The sequence below is a fragment of the Trametes versicolor genome (genome assembly GCF_000271585.1).
Source record: "Trametes versicolor FP-101664 SS1 unplaced genomic scaffold TRAVEscaffold_1, whole genome shotgun sequence".
In the NCBI taxonomy this organism is placed as follows: Eukaryota; Fungi; Basidiomycota; class Agaricomycetes; order Polyporales; family Polyporaceae; genus Trametes; species Trametes versicolor.
In genome coordinates, this window is record NW_007360321.1 from 1,888,015 (window position 1) to 1,904,323 (window position 16,309).

Sequence of the window (16,309 nt, forward strand, 5' to 3'; positions counted from 1 at the left end):
CTTGCCACCAATGCCGTCGGCGTAAACTGGTGAGTGTCCTTAACCTTCGGCGTATGTGGCAGCATGCTAAAAGACACCCTGCTCAAGAAATGGTTCGTGCTTCGGCCCATGCCCGATGCCCGAGCCTATGCCCGAGCCTTGCTGATTGTGCGCGCGTCTACTCACACAGTGACGCGAAACGACCGTGCTCGACCTGTACTCGCTCGCATTCATATGCCGTTGCCCATGCGCCGCCAGGCGCAGATCTGCCTCCACACCCAGAGTGTACATTCGATGACTGTGCGTGTCCTCAGTCCGCAGACTTGCTTGACAAGCGCTTATTGTACACTCAGCCTCCGAACCTGGCACCTCTGAGACCCCGGACTCGCCAAAGAACAGGTTTGAACAGCTAGAAAGCAGAATCAGTACGTATAGCTCATATCACCTGCAGAGTGAACTCTTCTGACGTCTATCCAGATGAACTTGAAGCATTGCTTCAAGAGAAGGATGTCAGGGATGACTCGCGCTCACGCTCTGCCTCCGCGAACGGTTTCTCGGGGTCGACTGGGCTTGTCATGGGCTACTCCGACGACATGAGCCTCGCGCACGGCTCTTTCGGTCTAGGCACCACCCCGGATATGTCTCACTTCTCGTCCGGTCCTACGCTGGATGATCTTGCTGGCGTCGCTACCCTTGTTGGCGATCACTCGAATGGCTACCGTAACTCAAATAGCACCCCGTTTATTGACTTCACGCATACCCATTCGGACTCGCCGCAATCAGACTTCGGTATGGAGCTGATGAGCCCTGGATGGCCAAGAAATCTGCCGCCCTATCCTTTCCTCCGTCATTTGTGAGTGCAGGTCCTTCCCCCTTGAGCTTTGTACCAATAAATTCGTTCACAGGGCAGAAGCATTCTTCACGTTCACGCCTGGGGCATCTCGGATGTTCCATGCGCCGACCTTCATGGCCTCCCTTGCGCTACACGCTACACATCCCAAGTTCCCGCTGCCGGCAATCCTACACGCTATATGTGCTATGGGGAGCATGTATACCGCGGCTGTGGAGCCGACGCCATCTCCTCCTTTACCATCGTATTGCGAAAGTGAGTGTTTATAATGCTCAGCGAAACGTTTTAATCTGACGTTGTTCAGATGGAGGTCCTTCAATAAAGAGCCCCTTGGCAAATTCGTTTGCGGAGCTGCAAATCAAAGCAGCTGTGGATGCTATAGAGCACGCCCTCAGGACAACTTCCGACCTATTTGGATCATTCCAAGGTACGATAGACTACGGCGTAACAGCGATGTGATTGTAACGCGTTGCATACAGCCCAAGTGATTATCTCCCTCTGGTATTGGTATAATGCAAGGTGAGTCCCGAGTACACTGACATCGTTCGGGTTCAAGTTCTGAATTAGCCGTACCCCATCAGATGGTCCGAGGTCAGTTTCGTTATCGCATGCTTTGAAGTCATCCTCACCATGGGTTACTGCTAGGCCTGTGTTGCATTCGCAGTGTCCCTACGATATGCCGTGCCGTGTGGGCTCAACGCATGTCCGCCGTTCGATAGCATCTCGAGCTCGAACATGACCAGCTCCTCCATTATCCCTGCGGCACCGAATGTTATGGAGGACGAGACACGACGCAATACATTCTGGATTGGTGAGCTCTTCCCCCCCGCCCCAGCTGGCGTATGGTGCATCTGACCCTCTATGTAGCTTACATGATGGAGCGACATTTCGGCGCGCTCAACAACTTCGCCATGATGCTCGACGACGAAGACATCTCACAAATGCTTCCCGTTCACGGCGATCAGTTTGAGCAAGGGGTATGTGTACTCTGAAAGTTGCATGCTTATCGCCGCTGATTTTGTTCTTCAGAACTTAGTCCCCCCCAACCGGCGGCAGTGGTCGCACGATCCAGACGTTATCGAGACGCACTTGGAACAACAAACCGACTCTTTCATTCTGCATGTGAAGGCCACATTATTGCTCTCCAAAGTGAAGGTCTTCAACGGCCGGTACAAAGTCAGGAGGCACTTGGGCGACCCCGCGATGCAACCGGATCCTGCGGGCATCCCAGGCATGCCCGGCAACGACCTCATTCAGAGCACCCCTGCATTTATGGAAATCGATCGCCTCCTCGTGGCGTTCACGCAATCGCTCCCGTCGCAGCTCAGGGACCCGTTATCTAGCGGCGTCATCGACGTGAACCTGTTCACAGCCCTGTCGACGATACACTTGTGAGCATGTCGCTTGCTCTCCCCGTATCCGCTTACCGAGAATGGACTTCCTAGCGCTACGATCATCTTGCACGAGGGCCATGCGAATATTGGACGAGCGGCATGTATCTCGTCGTGCAAAGTCCTGGCCGCAGCGCGTGGCATCCTCAACCTGTTGTATGATGCGTATTCGACCAGTCACAATCTCGCCTTACTGGGAGTGTTCCCCACGGTAAGATCCAATCACTTCTAGCTAGCTCTCTACTCAGCATCTCACTAACTTTGTTGCAGGTCTGCTGGTTTGCGGCAGGAAGGGTGCTGGTGCGGTTCCTGAGGGCTGCTATTGACGCACACAGCGATGAGCACATCGAAACCATTCGTTCCGAGGTCAACTTCTTCCGGTACGTGAGCTAAGCTTGCACAAACACTCTCTGCCTCTGCTAACGCTCACTGCCAGCTCTGTCATAAATGGGGTCGGGGAGAGCGTTCCTCATGCCCGTACGTATATATTTGTGTCTCCAGTAGTCTGCGCGCTAATATTCAGTGCTCGTCTTGTTTTCTCAGATCACTACGGGAGGCTGTTGAACGATTACCTGGCTCAGACGTGCGGAAAGCAATACGCAACCCCCCTCGCAGCACCCACTCTTCCTCGGCGTAATCCCAATACGCACCAGGCGAGCGACCTATCCCACACATTTGATTTTGGACTCTCTGCTACAGCGACCGTCATGGCAGACGGCGGGTTCCTTTCGTAGATTTGTGGTCTTCTATCTAGACTCTGCTAGGATGTGTGTATTGTATGTTCATACGTAGGATTATTGTAGTGTACTATGTAATAGTGAACTTATCGAGCCCTGCTGGTCGAATGTGCGTCACCGCTGCGTCAGTAATGATGTGGCTCGGCTAAGCCCGCGCCATCGCGCGTGCCGGCACGGGCATTCGACGCGTCCCGAAGTCGCGGTGTGCTCCGTCGGCCGACCCTCCACTCATCTTGCTCCCTAACACCACAACCACAACCACCATGTCTGTACTTACCGCTATTGCCCGTGCTGCCCGACCTGCCACCCGCGCCCTCCCTCGCGCGTCGCTTTCGCTCGCTGCTGCCCGGGGCGTGCACTCGCTCCCGCAGCTCGACTATGCCTATGACGTACGTTTCCCCCTCTTTCGAGGGTTGAGCTCTCCAGATTCAGGTGCTAACGATGCCCGACACAGGCCCTGGAGCCGCATATCTCGGGCCAGATCATGGAACTGCACCACAAGAAGCATCACCAGGCGTACGTGAACGGCCTGAACGCGGCTGAGGAGTCGTACGCGCAGGCGCCGTCGCCCAAGGACCAGATCCGGCTGCAGCCCGCGCTCAAGTTCAACGGCGGCGGACACATCAACCACTCGCTCTTCTGGAAGAACCTTGCGCCTGCGAGCGCGGGCGGAGGCGAGCTCGCCGCGGGGCCGCTCAAGGATGCGCTGGTGGCGGACTTTGGGAGCGTCGATGCGTTCAAGAAGAAGATGAACACGGTGACGGGCGCCATCCAGGGCTCCGGCTGGGGTTGGCTTGGATACAGCACGGAGACGAAGAAGTTGGAGGTGGTGACGACGGCGAACCAGGACCCGCTCCTGACCCACGTCCCGATTATTGGCATCGACATCTGGGAGCACGCGTTCTACCTCCAGTACCACAACGTCAAGGCCGACGTGCGTATGCTCACTTCAGTGCAGTATTTGGACGATGCTGACGAATAAAACAGTACCTGACCGCGATCTGGAACGTTGTCAACTTCAAGGAGGCTGAGCGGCGGTTCGTCGAGGCTAGCAAGCTCTGAGCTTTCCTGCCGATCCAAAGCATGTACGACCGTACATATGTCAGATTTGTTGTCGTATACATATGTTACCAATTCTGTGCACATGTCACCCTGGGCGAACTTAAGCCGAAGCCTTCGAGTTGCAGACTCTCAATTAATCAGCCAGACTCACTGGCCAGGAGAGCACCGCAGAGAGGCTGCAGGGCTGCCTTCGTACGTCATCGGGCCGGCAAGGGGGCCGGCGATACCGGTAGCTACAGTACGGCGACAAGCTGTGGCGTTGCACGTTGGCTCATACCACTGCTTTCGTCCGGCTCGTGTATCCTACCGCCCTCTTCCTTTTACAAAGTGAGCTGTGACTTCGCGACCAACGACCAGTAGTACACTCCAGTAGTACTCGAGGATTCCATGGGAGCAGGCCAGTCCGTTCCGAAGATCACGAAGCAGGACCGCGCGATCCTAGAGTCAGTGCCAGACAGTGCTACCCACACGCCGCCCACGATGTAATCGTTCACAGCTTGAAACTCCAGCGAGATAAAGTCAGACAATACCAGAAGAAGGTGAGCTCGTCGAGGTCCTTCTGTTCTCTGTGGGAAGGCTGAGCTCGTGAGGAGATCCAAGCCGTCCTCGACCGCGAGCATGAAATTGCCAAGCAGCAATTAGCGGCAGGCCGGAAGGACCGCGCTCTCATAGCATTGCGCAAGCGGAAATACCAGGAAAGTCTGCTTGTGAAGACCGACGCGCAGCTCGAGAATCTGGAGAAGCTGGTCCGTCTCCCTCCTATTATGAATGTTCTTCGCCGCCTTATGTTCCCATCACACGATAGGTCTCGACCATCGAGTTCTCTTTGGTGGAGGTGTCTGTGCTGCACGGACTGCAACAGGGCAACGAGGTGCTCAAGGAGATCCACAAAGAGCTTAATATTGAGAACGTCGAGCGGATCATGGAAGAGACCGCAGAGGCCAGGGAGTATCAACGAGTAAGTGACATTCGTAGGTTAGGTGATTCTGAGACTCACTATCTATGTAGGAAATCGACGAGATGCTTGCCGGTTCACTCAGCCTCGAGGACGAGGAAGCCGTACAAGCAGAACTGCAGCAACTCCAGCTCCAGACGGTACGCCGTATGTCTATCACTCAAGGCCCGGTACTCATGATTCTGCAGCTTGAAGTATCCGACGAGCGTCCTATCGACTTGCCATCTGTTCCGACAGAGGAGCCAGAAATTCCTGCGAAGGGTAAGATGTTGTGCGACATATTTCTGCTTCCACTGACATATGATTCTTTCAGCCTCCGAGCCAGAGTCTCAATCCAAAGAGACGGAGCGCGTCCCGGTCGCTGCATGATCTAGAATATAGGATGGACGGTAACTTATCATGTACACTACTCTACAGACGGGATATACTATGGCATCCTCTACCAGCCCTCGAAGTCGCCAAACCCAATGCGACGCTTTTTCTTGCCCTCTTCTGGCGGCGCGCTGACAGGCATCGTTCTTGTAGGCGCCTCCAGAGGCCGTTTGGCATTGGCATTCAGGTTGAGGTACTTCCCAACGCCGCCGCCTACAGCCGCGTTCGCATTCTGTTGGCCGACCTTGACGCCGAACCAGTTGACGTCGTCTTTCGCCTTCTCTTCCGCCTCCTTAGTGCGCGTCTCGTGTGTCTCCGCTTTGCGTTCGCGCTTCCGCTGCTCGCGTTGCTTGTACTCCTCGAATGGATCCTGATAACTGTAGAGACGGGAACAAGGTCAACATGCTGCTAAACCTCCCACGATGGACGTCAGGGACATACATGACAACTTCCGTTATCTTGACTTGCTTAGCGGGCCGCTCTGTGCCTGGTTTAACAGGAAGCGACTCCAGTGCATCCAGTACGTCTTCGCCGCCAACCAATTTCCCGAAGACGGTGTGCTTCTTGTCAAGATGTGCGGCGGGACGGAACGCAATGTAGAACTGCGAGCCGTTCGTGGAGGGGCCCTTATTGGCCATCGCGATGACGCCTCGGCTGTCATGCTTTGCGGCATTTCGCAGATCGTACTCGTCCCGGAATGGTGTACCCCAACATGACTGGCCACCCGACCCTGTACCTGTTGGGTCTCCAGTTTGAATCTGCAGAGCGTCAGTAAGGTATATCTTGATGACGGTTGAAAAGAGTGCTCACCATGAACCCGGGTACGAGACGGTGAAACAGGCAGTCGTTGTACTTCCCCGCCTTCGCCAATTGTAGGAAGTTGTAACATGTTTTTGGTGCCTGCGAGTCCTCGTCAGACGCTGTCAGCACGTCAAAGTAGTGAGACATACCTTCTCGCAGTACAGCTCGAGGTTGAGAGCACCGCCGCCCAAGTTCGTGATGACACGTACGTACGCTCGTCGCTTTCCGACGTCTTTCTCCTTCCCTTTGCCTTTGGGAGGGTTCGCAAATTCATCGAACATAAGCTCCTCCTGCGGTGGCGGGCACTTGAGAAACTGCACAACGACAGAGTGGATAACGACATAACATACCTCATCCCAAAGGAGTTGAGAGCTTTGCGTTTGAGGATCGACAGACGTAGATGTGAGAGACGCGCCAGGAAGACCCGTAGAGTACGGAGACGCATTCCCTGAACATTGCGTTAGATGTTTCCCTACGGAAATGCGAGTCGGGCGCGCTTACAGGGTACTGCGGCCTTCGCTTTTGCGACCGCGGGTGCAGCAGCTGGCTTCACCGCAACGGCCTTGCTCTTGTCGCTCTTCTCTGCCGCCTTATCCTTGGCAGCCTGAGCGGTTTGAACCGGCTTAGTGTTTACAGACGCAGTGGGAAAACCATGCGGGTTCTGCAGAGTTATCACATCCTCCCTGAATAGCGTCAGTGGCCAAAACCGAGCATAATGACGAAGGTACGCACTTCTTGAACTTCACGTCTGCAACGAGATCCCGTCCACCTTTCACGCTCTCCGCAAGAAATACGTTTCCAGTGGTGGCAATTGCAACGATGTGCGAGTGGTCGCTGAACGGCTTGAAGGAGATGGGGTCGTGTATTTCCCCAGAGGATTTGCGCGCATAGTGGAGGGTTATGAGGTCGGACGGCTGTAGAGGTTCCTGAGTCACAGGGTTCGTGTTGCCGTGTTGCCTGCGAGTACGGTGTTAGGACATTGCGAGATATAGGTGCCAGGAAGACGTACTTGAGCCAGGGGATAATACTGACTAGCTCGAACACATTCCCGGTGCCATCGGAGTTGCGCGCGCATACGGGGTTGTTGAACTGCTGGAAAGTCAGGTCGCAGCAGTCAAATGGGGTCTGTGCATGGCGCTGTGTCGCTTGCTCTTTCCTGAGTGCTCTGTGTAAGCATCGACGTGTAGACAACTGCTTTGTGCCACACTTACGCTCTGTGACCACCCGAGGACGCCGTATGCTGCCCAAACATGCCCGAGTGCTCGGCATGGGTCACATACAGCTTGTTCGAGTTCCCGTGCCCCATTTTTACGATCCAAGCAGTAATTCACAGTTCTGAGATGACGGTGGCTGAGAGCAGGAGATGGACGACCTGGAGGAGCCCCGCCGCCTGGCAAGGCGCGCCATCACGTGCGAGGTACGAGGCGCCCATATCCTGACGTCGCGTCGGGACTTTGGGCAGACTCTGAATGAGAGAGCTCTGACTGGGACATCTCGACGGTTTGAACACTACCACGCACGGAGGACAGCGCTAGGTTCTGGTATGTACTGTCCACACATGCAATGCATTTCTATGGACTCAAGGGCGTCAAGTAGCTTCCTGTTCTCGTTCAATCCGCGCATGATTATACGGTCGACAAGCCATGGGATTGCGTCGGCCACCACCCTCAACCTCTTGACCCCTCATGTCATCCGTTGTCGTAAACCATTGCAGGCGGCCGCCAGGAAGCAATCGCTAACTACGGTGAAAGGCTGCAGGAGAGCCTCTTCGACGTTCTCGCAACCGTCCATTGCATCCTCATCCAAGCTTACTCCTGGGACGCTCTTGGCCCGACTTCCGGAGGATTTCCCCAACGGATCGACTACACGGTACCTTACACACTCCCAAACCGATGCGCTCAACAGCACCATCCCCACGCTCCGCGCCGCACTCAACAAGCGCGATTTCACGAAGGCCCGCCGGACCTGGTTAGAGATGAGGGACAGCAATCTCGTGGCTTTCCTAGGACCTTCGCAACACGACGTTCTATCACAAGCAGTCTCGACCCTGTGCACGTCGCTTTCACTATCTGAGAAGCAGGTAGCCCTTCTGCGCGACATAGCCCTAGTCTGTGCCGTCGGAGGCTCTACAAGCGGTCTACGGGCTCTTATGCTCTCCGTTATCAAGCATGAACAGCCGCGGGTCGCTCTTGCGATATATGATCAATACGTCCATGGTCTCCGCGAACGAAACATCCCCGACGGCATAGCGTCAAAGGAGTCTAGTGCGGTGACCGATGAAGCTGCTGTCAGTGATGAGGAGTCGTCTGCCACACTCAACCATGTCCGGGACGAGATTCTCGTCGCTGCCATCGCCGCCCATGCACAACTGGGAACATTCGCAGACGCGATGCAAACCTATCTGAAGGCGGGGATCCGGAGTAGGACCGTTACGCTCGCCGAGACCATTCGCCTATTACATCCCGACCGCGCCTTGCGCGCACAGCTCAACTCTTACGTCTTCCGTCTTCGGACGGCTGGCCTTCTTGCGCGCCCTCCCACTCTCATGAAGCACCTGGCCAATCTTACTCGGGACACCGCAGATATTTCCTTGGAGCAGCTCTATACGACAGCGATCGCCGGCGCGAGCGAGCCCGACCCGTGGCTTGCCCTCACCCCCTGCCAGCTCACAGGGACACGCGTAGTACTCCTCCCGGACTTCTTCTGGGCGTCCTTCCTGAGCAGCTTCCTCGCCTGTCAGCGGACGGACCTCGCCGAGAAACTGTGGGACGATCTCCTAAAGCTTAAGGTGACGCCGTCCATTGCGATATGGAATGCTCTCCTTGACGGCTACGGGCGCATGCGCTCTCTGGACGCGACAACCAAGACGTGGGAAGTGATGAACGCGCAGGGCGTGAAGCCCGACGCACTATCCCACCGAGCCCTCATTTCCGCCTTCTTCATCGCCGGGAAGCCGCACGAAGCCCTGGGGCGATTTCGCGCCTTCGAGAGCAGCTATTTGACGGGCGGGTCACCTGCGGACTCGTCCGGGGTCATGGCCGTGTACAACACCACGCTGCACGGGCTGCTGTTCCACTCGATGGAAGAAGACGCGAAGGCCATCAAGTCGAAGATGGAGGAGAGCGGTCCCAGCCCCGACATTATCACATACAACACCTTCATTCGCTACTACGGCCGGAAAGGCGAACTCAAGGCTATGGGGGAAGTCTTGAAAGAGCTGGAACGCGCCGGTGTGAAGGCCGACGTGTACACGTTCTCCACACTCCTCTCGTCGCTGCTCAAAGTGCGCCCCGACGCGGACAAGATCGTGCTCAACTTTATGAAGAAGCACGGCGTCCTTCCGGATACGACGGCGCTCACCGCGATCATCGACCACCAGCTTCGGGAGTGCACGCCGCAGAACCTGAAGGTGGCCATGGACCTAATGGCGAAGATGGAACGCGGCGAGTTTGGGGACGCGGTGCCGAACGTCATCACGTACACGTCGATACTCACCGCGATGAATCGCGGAACCTGGCTCTCGCGGTCGGTGGTCGAGGAATACACCCAGCAGATACTGAACACGATGCAGACGAGGGACCTCAAGCCGAACCGCCAGACGTACAACGTGCTCATCAAGGCGGCCTTGGTGGGCTTCGAACCAGAGGGATTGGAGAACGCGATGAAGTACTATAGAGACATGCTTCGTCTTCGGGTGCACATGAACTCCGACACGTGGTACATCCTGCTCAAGGGGCTCATGGATAGGGATCGGTGGGATGTGGCGGGCGAGGTGGTGAAGGACATGCGACGGCGGCATGCGAGCAACCTGTCAAGTTCGCTAAAGAAGTTGGTCGATATCATTAGCAGGCATAATGCGAATGGTGTTGCGGGGGCGTGAACGTACCTCTGATATCATGCACTGCGTCGCGTGAATGTGGGGCGGGTGAACGCCTCCCGAGAGCGTGTACGTCCTCGGGAGGTCATAGACCTCGGTCGCCCAGAAAGAATGTCTTTCCGAAACCAAAGCGCACGTATCGGGCATAGGCTTGTGATTCGGTCAGATGAGCGGGTGAACGGCGTCATAGACAGGATGTTACACATACCCCAGTGACTCCATCTCCTGCCCAGGAATTTGCCTAGATACGGAAGGAGGACGATGGCAAAGAGCTGCAGCAGCTGTTGAATGCTCTCCTGCCACTCCTGCTCTGCGAGGCGGTCTTCGTCGTCGGAGTCGTAAGAGCCATCTGAGGATATGGAGAGGGTGTCGAGCGACTGTATCGAGCCTGGCATCGCAAGAGAGGCGGGCCACAGAACACCCGAGACGCAAAACGGAAGAAACGGGGGAGAGGTGTGTGCGGAGGGAGCGGGACGGGGCAGGCTAGCGAGCTCGGCACAGGTGATCGTGACCTCACTCAGCGCGCGGCCGGCAGAGAGCTGCTAGAGCCAGTGCCACAGACACGCGACGTTCGCTCACCGGGCCCCCGCCAGCGGCCCCTTCATCTCTCCCCTCATCGCATCCTCGGCGTCTTCTCCCCACTTTGCACTTTCTGTGCTACGACCGTCATCTTCCCCGCTCTCCTTCTTTTCTCCGCGCCGGCAGCAGATGCAGGATGCCGCCAACGTCCCCAAGCAGCTCTCGGAGGCTCGTGGGCCAGCCACTCCTCTATGCCATCTCGATATTTGCTAGTTTGGGGGTCTTCCTCGTGAGTATCGACTTACACTCGCTACGCGTACGTCTAAACCTCATGCGTCTACGTAGTTTGGATACGACCAGGGGTAAGACTAGACAGTCCAAGTATGGTCCGGCCATGCCCATATTCATCCTGTCCTTAGCGTTATGTCGGGCGTGATCACCGGGCCTTACTTCCGGAAGTACTTCAACGACCCCACGGCGATAGAGGTCGGGACCATGGTCGCTGTCCTGGAAGTCGGGGCATTCGGTCAGTCCACACAGGCACATTGCCACCCCTTAATTGAGCGGAGTTCTGAGAGACACACCCCGCACACAGCTACTTCGCTCGCGGCCGGTCGCATCGGAGACGGTATTGGCAGGCGCGGGACGCTCTTCAGCGGCGCCGTCATTTTTGCCATTGGAGGCGCTATCCAGACGTTCACTACCGGATTCTGGGTTATGGTCTTCGGTCGAATCATCTCTGGTCTTGGTGTAGGCTTGTTATCGTGAGTACGCTCTCGGTCCGGCCCAGCTTGCACAATTAATCCCGCGCGTTAGGACCATTGTGCCTATCTACCAAAGTGAAATTTCCCCGCCAGACCATGTATGCGCACACAACTAGCCTGCAGTATTGAACGAATGCTCACACTGACAATAATAGCGCGGTGCACTGGCGTGTATGGAATTCACGGGCAACATCTTTGGTTATGCCTCATCGGTGGTAAGTACGCTTGTAAGCCGAAGGGAAGCCACATTGACCCCGCAATGATAGTGGATCGACTACTTCTGCTCCTTCATTGAATCCGACCTGTCCTGGCGTATCCCGCTGTTCATCCAAGTTGTCATTGGTGCTATCCTCGCACTCGGTTCCCTCGTAATGCCAGAAAGTCCTCGGTAGGCTTCATTTTACGTGTACGTTAAACTCTGCCGTTACTGACCTACCTTTCAGATGGCTCATAGACGTAGACAGAGATGCGGAAGGCATGACAGTGATTGCTGATTTGCATGGTGGCGACCCAGAAGACCTTGTGGCGAAAGCTGAGTTTCAAGAAATTAAAGACAGAGTCATTTACGAGGTGCGCTATATTCTGACCATTCAGCGGATTGTGCTCACGCTACCCAGCGTGAATCGGGCGAAGGCCGGACGTACGCTGTGATGTGGAAACGATACAAGAAGCGAGTGCTGCTCGCTATGTCTTCTCAGGCCTTCGCACAATTGGTGAGTTCTGTGCCATTCCGTTTCGCGACAGACCGGCTGATTCAACGGTTCAGAATGGTATCAATGGTAAGGAATAGTCCGTAGGTCAATGTTTCATCTGCTTACGCTCTCTCTTCCGCCTAGTCATCTCATACTACGCGCGTAAGTCTTGTATTGGTCTACCGCACAAATCGGTTACTCACCATCAGCACAGCGAGAGTATTCGAAGGTTAGTGTCAACAGACACAGGAAGCACGTTCACAAGCTCACGTCCGGTCTTGCAGAGGCGGGGTGGGTTGGCCGCGACGCTATCCTGATGACTGGTATCAACGCAATTATCTACATCTTGAGCACGCTTCCACCGTAAGCGACCTTCGTCGTCTATTCCAGCTTCAGAAACTGACACCCACTGTAGATGGTACTTGGTCGACCGCTGGGGTCGCCGATTCATCTTGCTCACAGGCGCTGTTGTGGTACGTATATGCGCACATTGTTTGGTGTTGTAACCGACACATTTGGTACAGATGGCTCTCTCGCTTGGAATGACCGGATGGTGGATGTATATTGACGTCCCAGAGACTCCCAAAGCCGTCGTATTCTGTGTCATCGTGTTTAACGCAGCGTTCGGGTACAGCTGGGGACCCATTCCGTACGTCTGTTTCGCTGTCTACATATTCACAATATTCTAACCTTTTTGCAGATGGTATGTTGACCTCGTAACCATTCTTGACGATTCGGAGCTAAACGTGCATTCATGATGTCAGGCTTTACCCTCCGGAGGTATGTCGCGTGCAGTGCATCTAGCGAGTTTGGTCGCTGACTATATGTACCTAGATCCTGCCGCTCACTGTGCGCGCCAAGGGCGTGTCCTTGTCCACTGCTACGAACTGGGCATTCAATTTCCTTGTAGGAGAGATGACTCCGATATTGCAGGAAACGATCGAGTGGCGGTTGTACCCGATGCACGGATTCTTCTGTGTCTGCAGTTTCATTCTTGGTGAGTGGTACTATCGATGCACTCTGTACTAAAGCTCATGGCCTTGTGTCCAGTCTACTTCCGTACGTCCCCTTTTTTTGCGACATATGCAGCCGTATTCTCACAGATGAATAGTGTATCCCGAGACGAAGGGCGTCCCGTTGGAGGAGATGGACGCCGTGTTTGGCGAAGGTCGGTTCCAACATCAGTTATGGTATTTTATCCGCTCAACCTCGGCGTATACAGAGGAGCTAGAAGAGCGTCTAGAGGAAGAAGAATCGGAACGAGCATCGCTCGTATCCCGTCGATCCAGCCGTTCGCGCCGCAGTGCCCGCATACCACACGCGTCCGGACAAGGGCTGGTCAGCCGCTTGCTCGGCCGCAACGACGGGCGAGCAAGCTACGAACCTATTCGCGACGGCGACGAATAGGAAATGTCGAGGATGGACAGCAGTGCAGTCGAGGAGTATTCAGACGCCGTCCCCCGTCGGCCGTCGCCCGCCCACCAGGGCGTGGACGTCGAATGACAGGCGGACGCGTGCACGCACCTCCCAGCGCGGAGCGGAACAGGTTGATTACCAAGTGGTCGCCGTTGGTAGTTTGACTGTGCCTCCTTGATCGCCGTTGCTCATCCTCACAGTCTAGTAGCTAGCCTACTTTATCAGCCCACACCCTACTAATCCCTGCGTCCTGCATAAGCATACCCCTCGCTGCATTGTACCACGTACTGTTACATCGCTCTCTCATCTGCAATTTGTTTCTATCAATATTTGTTCTGCCATGACCGTGAACAAGCATCCTGTCCGAAATTTGAGCTGCATATGTAAGTTATGTGCAATAACTGACAGTAAGCGCTCGACGCCACGAGAGAGAGAAGCGCCCAAGATATACCCAGCAGAGCGGACAAGGGAATGACATCATGCGTCCCTTCTCTCTTCTCGTTCAAGCTCAAGCGCGAACACGCCCATCCGGTGCTTGCGCTCGGGCCTTCTTCCAACCACCATGCTCAAAGTACGGACACCCGAGGCACATCCACAACGGTCCTCGCGACACCGTCAAGAGCCATCCTCACCCTGACGAGTTCAGCTTCGAGCGACTCGGCCTGCGGTCCTCTGTCCTCACCGCCTTGCGCCTCGCCTTTCCGTCCATCAAGCACCCCACGCCCATCCAACACAGATTCATTGACGCTGTCTTAAAAGGCCAAGATGTTCTGCTTAAAGACAAGACGGGTACTGGAAAGTACGTGACGCGACAGCGCGTTCGATGTTCCCGGCGTGCTCACATGCCATTTTGCTAGATCTTTCGCTGCAATACTCGCATTGCTCAGCCAAAAACGCGCTTCAGGACCTGTCACATCCCTCGTCGTCGTCCCCCACCGCGACTTAGCCTACCAACTTTTTCATTGGATTGAGCGCATACACCACCACATGACACCGCAAGATCCCCTCCCCTCTCTCGCACAAGTGTTCGTCAGGAACTCATCCACGTCACTCGAGGAGCAGCTCACCGCCATCCGCCACTCGTCCCCGCAAATCCTCATTGGTACACCTCAGGCACTCCTGGACGCCGTGCAAGAAGACCCGGAGGCGCTGCCGCTCTCCAAGCTGTCGACTGTCGTCGTTGACGAGGTCGACTACCTCGTCAAGACTGTGCCCATCTTGAAGGACAAGATTGCTATGCAAAAAATCGAGCGAAAGGTTAACCGTCACCCGGGTCCGACGCGTCTTCTCCTCGACCACATCTATTCTGGTGCGAACCAAGGGCCGTACCGCGAACAGAAAGCAAGCGCTGCAAGACCTCAACTGGTCTTAATGAGCGCTACTCTGAGGAACCACCTACGACGGTTTTTGCTTACAGACAGCGGCTGGTTCAACACGGAATCTGGCAAACTCGTGCGGATCACTGGCGAGGTTTCTCCTCACAACCCGAGAAAAGAGCAAGCCACCACCTCGGAAGTCGAAGACTCGGCCGCAGAGACGGTTGGAGGCCTGAACGTACAGCACCATGTTATCGTGGTCTCAGAGGACGGTGACATCGCCAATATTGTGGGCGCAGTCGACGCGCCCGCCGTGAGCTCGGAAGAATCCCAGGCGGAGACGTCGTCTGACACGCCTCTCGAATTGCCTCCGCTCCCAGAGTCGTCACAGGCACCCGATATTGACCAGGCGATCGGTAGGCTACCATTCATTCCCACGCGGTGCTTCTTGGTTTATTATGCTTCGCAGATACACCTTCGCCATTCAACCCCAATGCCTTGGAAGCCATTGCGGCGGCATTCGCGCTGGACGTTCCCTCCGTCGGGCTGCTGGTTCTGCCTTCAGATGCGCCTGTGCAGCGGGCGGCGTACGACTTACGCCTACTCGGTGTCAACGCCCGCGCACTGGACGTCGTCAAGGACGAGACGGGGCGCGTACATCTTATGCGGCAGAACTTTGACATCGCCGCTGAGAACCCGACCCTGCTCGTGTCCACGCTGGCTTCTACGCGAGGACTGGACCTGCCTGAATTGACGCATGTCTTCATACTGGGTCTCCTGGACAACGGCGCGGTGGACTCGTACCTCCATGTCGCGGGGCGCGTCGGGCGATTCGGACGGAGCGGGCGGGTGATCAGTGTTGTTGCGGATCGACACGAAGTTTTGCGGGACAACGGGAGGAAGGCGTCTAGGGATGAACCCCGGATGATGGAGGGGTTGCTGCGAAAGGTGGGCATCACGCCGACGAGATTCGAGCATTTCGAGTAGCATACTTCCGGAATACTATGCACTACATATGAGGCTGTCTGAGTGACACGGGATGCGTGGGGCGCCACCTAGGCATGGTATGGACGCAGAACGCCGCTGGACCATGCGAATTGTGTGGAATGAGAGGTCGTCATGGACAAACACGTTCCGGGGAGAGCGGGGAGGGATGGAGTATCAGGGACTAGGACGGCAAGCGAATCAATCTCATAGGACACTGCGTTCGGGTGCCCACACGGGTCCAGCATAGCCGCCTCTTATATCGGGGCCGGGGTGTTGGGTGCGGGCCCCTTCCGACGGCGACGCCCTCTGTTCTGTACTCCGGTCTGCTGGTTGTCTACGCACTGTACTTATCGTCGAGCTCGCAGGCCAGTGGAGCGGGCAGAGTGAGATACGGTACGGTTTGATCTGACCGACTGCTCGCGCGCACACGTGGGTCCCGGACTGGGTACACTCGAGAAGCTTGTCGTCGTTCCTTTCGCCCGAATCGCCGGGCGCGGCTGGCACTAGTCCACTCGCTCGCCCTCTTCTATCACACTCCCTCCCTTCATACGCCCCGGTCCCCTCCCTTCCCCCTCTTCCTTCCTCCCGCCT

General features: G+C 55.9%; 6 protein-coding genes across 6 annotated transcripts; 5 read left to right on the forward strand and 1 right to left on the reverse strand.

Annotated features, from left to right (window-relative positions):
* Nucleotides 1-89: 89 nt before the first annotated feature.
* On the forward strand, nt 90-2,954 carry TRAVEDRAFT_112040 (uncharacterized protein; the record flags this gene model as incomplete). Its single annotated transcript, XM_008034635.1, has 14 exons — nt 90-279; nt 333-404; nt 457-832; nt 885-1,090; nt 1,134-1,256; nt 1,309-1,348; nt 1,411-1,420; nt 1,475-1,640; nt 1,697-1,806; nt 1,859-2,220; nt 2,275-2,431; nt 2,491-2,600; nt 2,657-2,697; nt 2,764-2,954. 14 exons carry the CDS (start codon nt 90-92, stop codon nt 2,952-2,954), a joined length of 2,154 nt encoding a protein of 717 aa, XP_008032826.1.
* A 266-nt stretch (nt 2,955-3,220) lies between these two features.
* Nucleotides 3,221-4,019, forward strand: TRAVEDRAFT_109828 (superoxide dismutase mitochondrial; the record flags this gene model as incomplete). The annotated part of the gene is made up of 3 exons (XM_008034636.1): nt 3,221-3,346; nt 3,412-3,891; nt 3,945-4,019. The coding sequence occupies 3 exons, from the start codon at nt 3,221-3,223 to the stop codon at nt 4,017-4,019; spliced, it is 681 nt and encodes a 226-aa protein (XP_008032827.1).
* A 281-nt stretch (nt 4,020-4,300) lies between these two features.
* Nucleotides 4,301-7,453, reverse strand: TRAVEDRAFT_158430 (cyclophilin-like protein; the record flags this gene model as incomplete). The annotated part of the gene is made up of 15 exons (XM_008034637.1): nt 4,301-4,462; nt 4,516-4,558; nt 4,613-4,765; nt 4,825-4,977; nt 5,028-5,114; nt 5,163-5,235; nt 5,288-5,723; nt 5,788-6,104; nt 6,157-6,246; nt 6,297-6,437; nt 6,498-6,595; nt 6,649-6,830; nt 6,880-7,104; nt 7,157-7,303; nt 7,359-7,453. The coding sequence occupies 9 exons, from the start codon at nt 7,451-7,453 to the stop codon at nt 5,414-5,416; spliced, it is 1,605 nt and encodes a 534-aa protein (XP_008032828.1). The 3' UTR covers nt 4,301-4,462; nt 4,516-4,558; nt 4,613-4,765; nt 4,825-4,977; nt 5,028-5,114; nt 5,163-5,235; nt 5,288-5,413.
* A 607-nt stretch (nt 7,454-8,060) lies between these two features.
* On the forward strand, nt 8,061-10,495 carry TRAVEDRAFT_25527 (uncharacterized protein). The gene is made up of 3 exons (XM_008033631.1): nt 8,061-9,967; nt 10,034-10,174; nt 10,233-10,495. Exons 1-2 carry the CDS (start codon nt 8,123-8,125, stop codon nt 10,037-10,039), a joined length of 1,851 nt encoding a protein of 616 aa, XP_008031822.1. The 5' UTR covers nt 8,061-8,122; the 3' UTR covers nt 10,040-10,174; nt 10,233-10,495.
* Nucleotides 10,496-10,660: 165 nt separating this feature from the next.
* Nucleotides 10,661-13,755, forward strand: TRAVEDRAFT_25528 (general substrate transporter). Its single transcript, XM_008033632.1, has 20 exons — nt 10,661-10,832; nt 10,889-10,905; nt 10,963-11,069; nt 11,139-11,307; nt 11,360-11,405; nt 11,463-11,522; nt 11,574-11,695; nt 11,751-11,877; nt 11,925-12,020; nt 12,074-12,086; nt 12,144-12,161; nt 12,214-12,228; nt 12,284-12,362; nt 12,415-12,472; nt 12,524-12,650; nt 12,763-12,779; nt 12,834-12,996; nt 13,050-13,058; nt 13,111-13,167; nt 13,222-13,755. The coding sequence occupies exons 1-20, from the start codon at nt 10,740-10,742 to the stop codon at nt 13,404-13,406; spliced, it is 1,578 nt and encodes a 525-aa protein (XP_008031823.1). The 5' UTR covers nt 10,661-10,739; the 3' UTR covers nt 13,407-13,755.
* Nucleotides 13,756-13,894: 139 nt separating this feature from the next.
* Nucleotides 13,895-15,732, forward strand: TRAVEDRAFT_158442 (P-loop containing nucleoside triphosphate hydrolase protein; the record flags this gene model as incomplete). Its single annotated transcript, XM_008034638.1, has 3 exons — nt 13,895-14,214; nt 14,273-15,147; nt 15,201-15,732. The coding sequence occupies 3 exons, from the start codon at nt 13,895-13,897 to the stop codon at nt 15,716-15,718; spliced, it is 1,713 nt and encodes a 570-aa protein (XP_008032829.1). The 3' UTR covers nt 15,719-15,732.
* Nucleotides 15,733-16,309: the final 577 nt, after the last annotated feature.

What these genes read in the sequence shown, in the direction of transcription:
- TRAVEDRAFT_25528 (XM_008033632.1), top strand. Translation starts at nt 10,740, where the DNA reads ATGCCGCCAACGTCCCCAAGCAGCTCTCGGAGGCTCGTGGGCCAGCCA. An exon ending in CTTGGTGTAGGCTTGTTATC is followed by an intron (nt 11,308 to 11,359) that starts GTGAGTACGCTC and finishes CCCGCGCGTTAG; the next exon opens with GACCATTGTGCCTATCTACC. An exon ending in TGCTCACAGGCGCTGTTGTG is followed by an intron (nt 12,473 to 12,523) that starts GTACGTATATGC and finishes CATTTGGTACAG; the next exon opens with ATGGCTCTCTCGCTTGGAAT.
- TRAVEDRAFT_25527 (XM_008033631.1), top strand. Translation starts at nt 8,123, where the DNA reads ATGAGGGACAGCAATCTCGTGGCTTTCCTAGGACCTTCGCAACACGAC.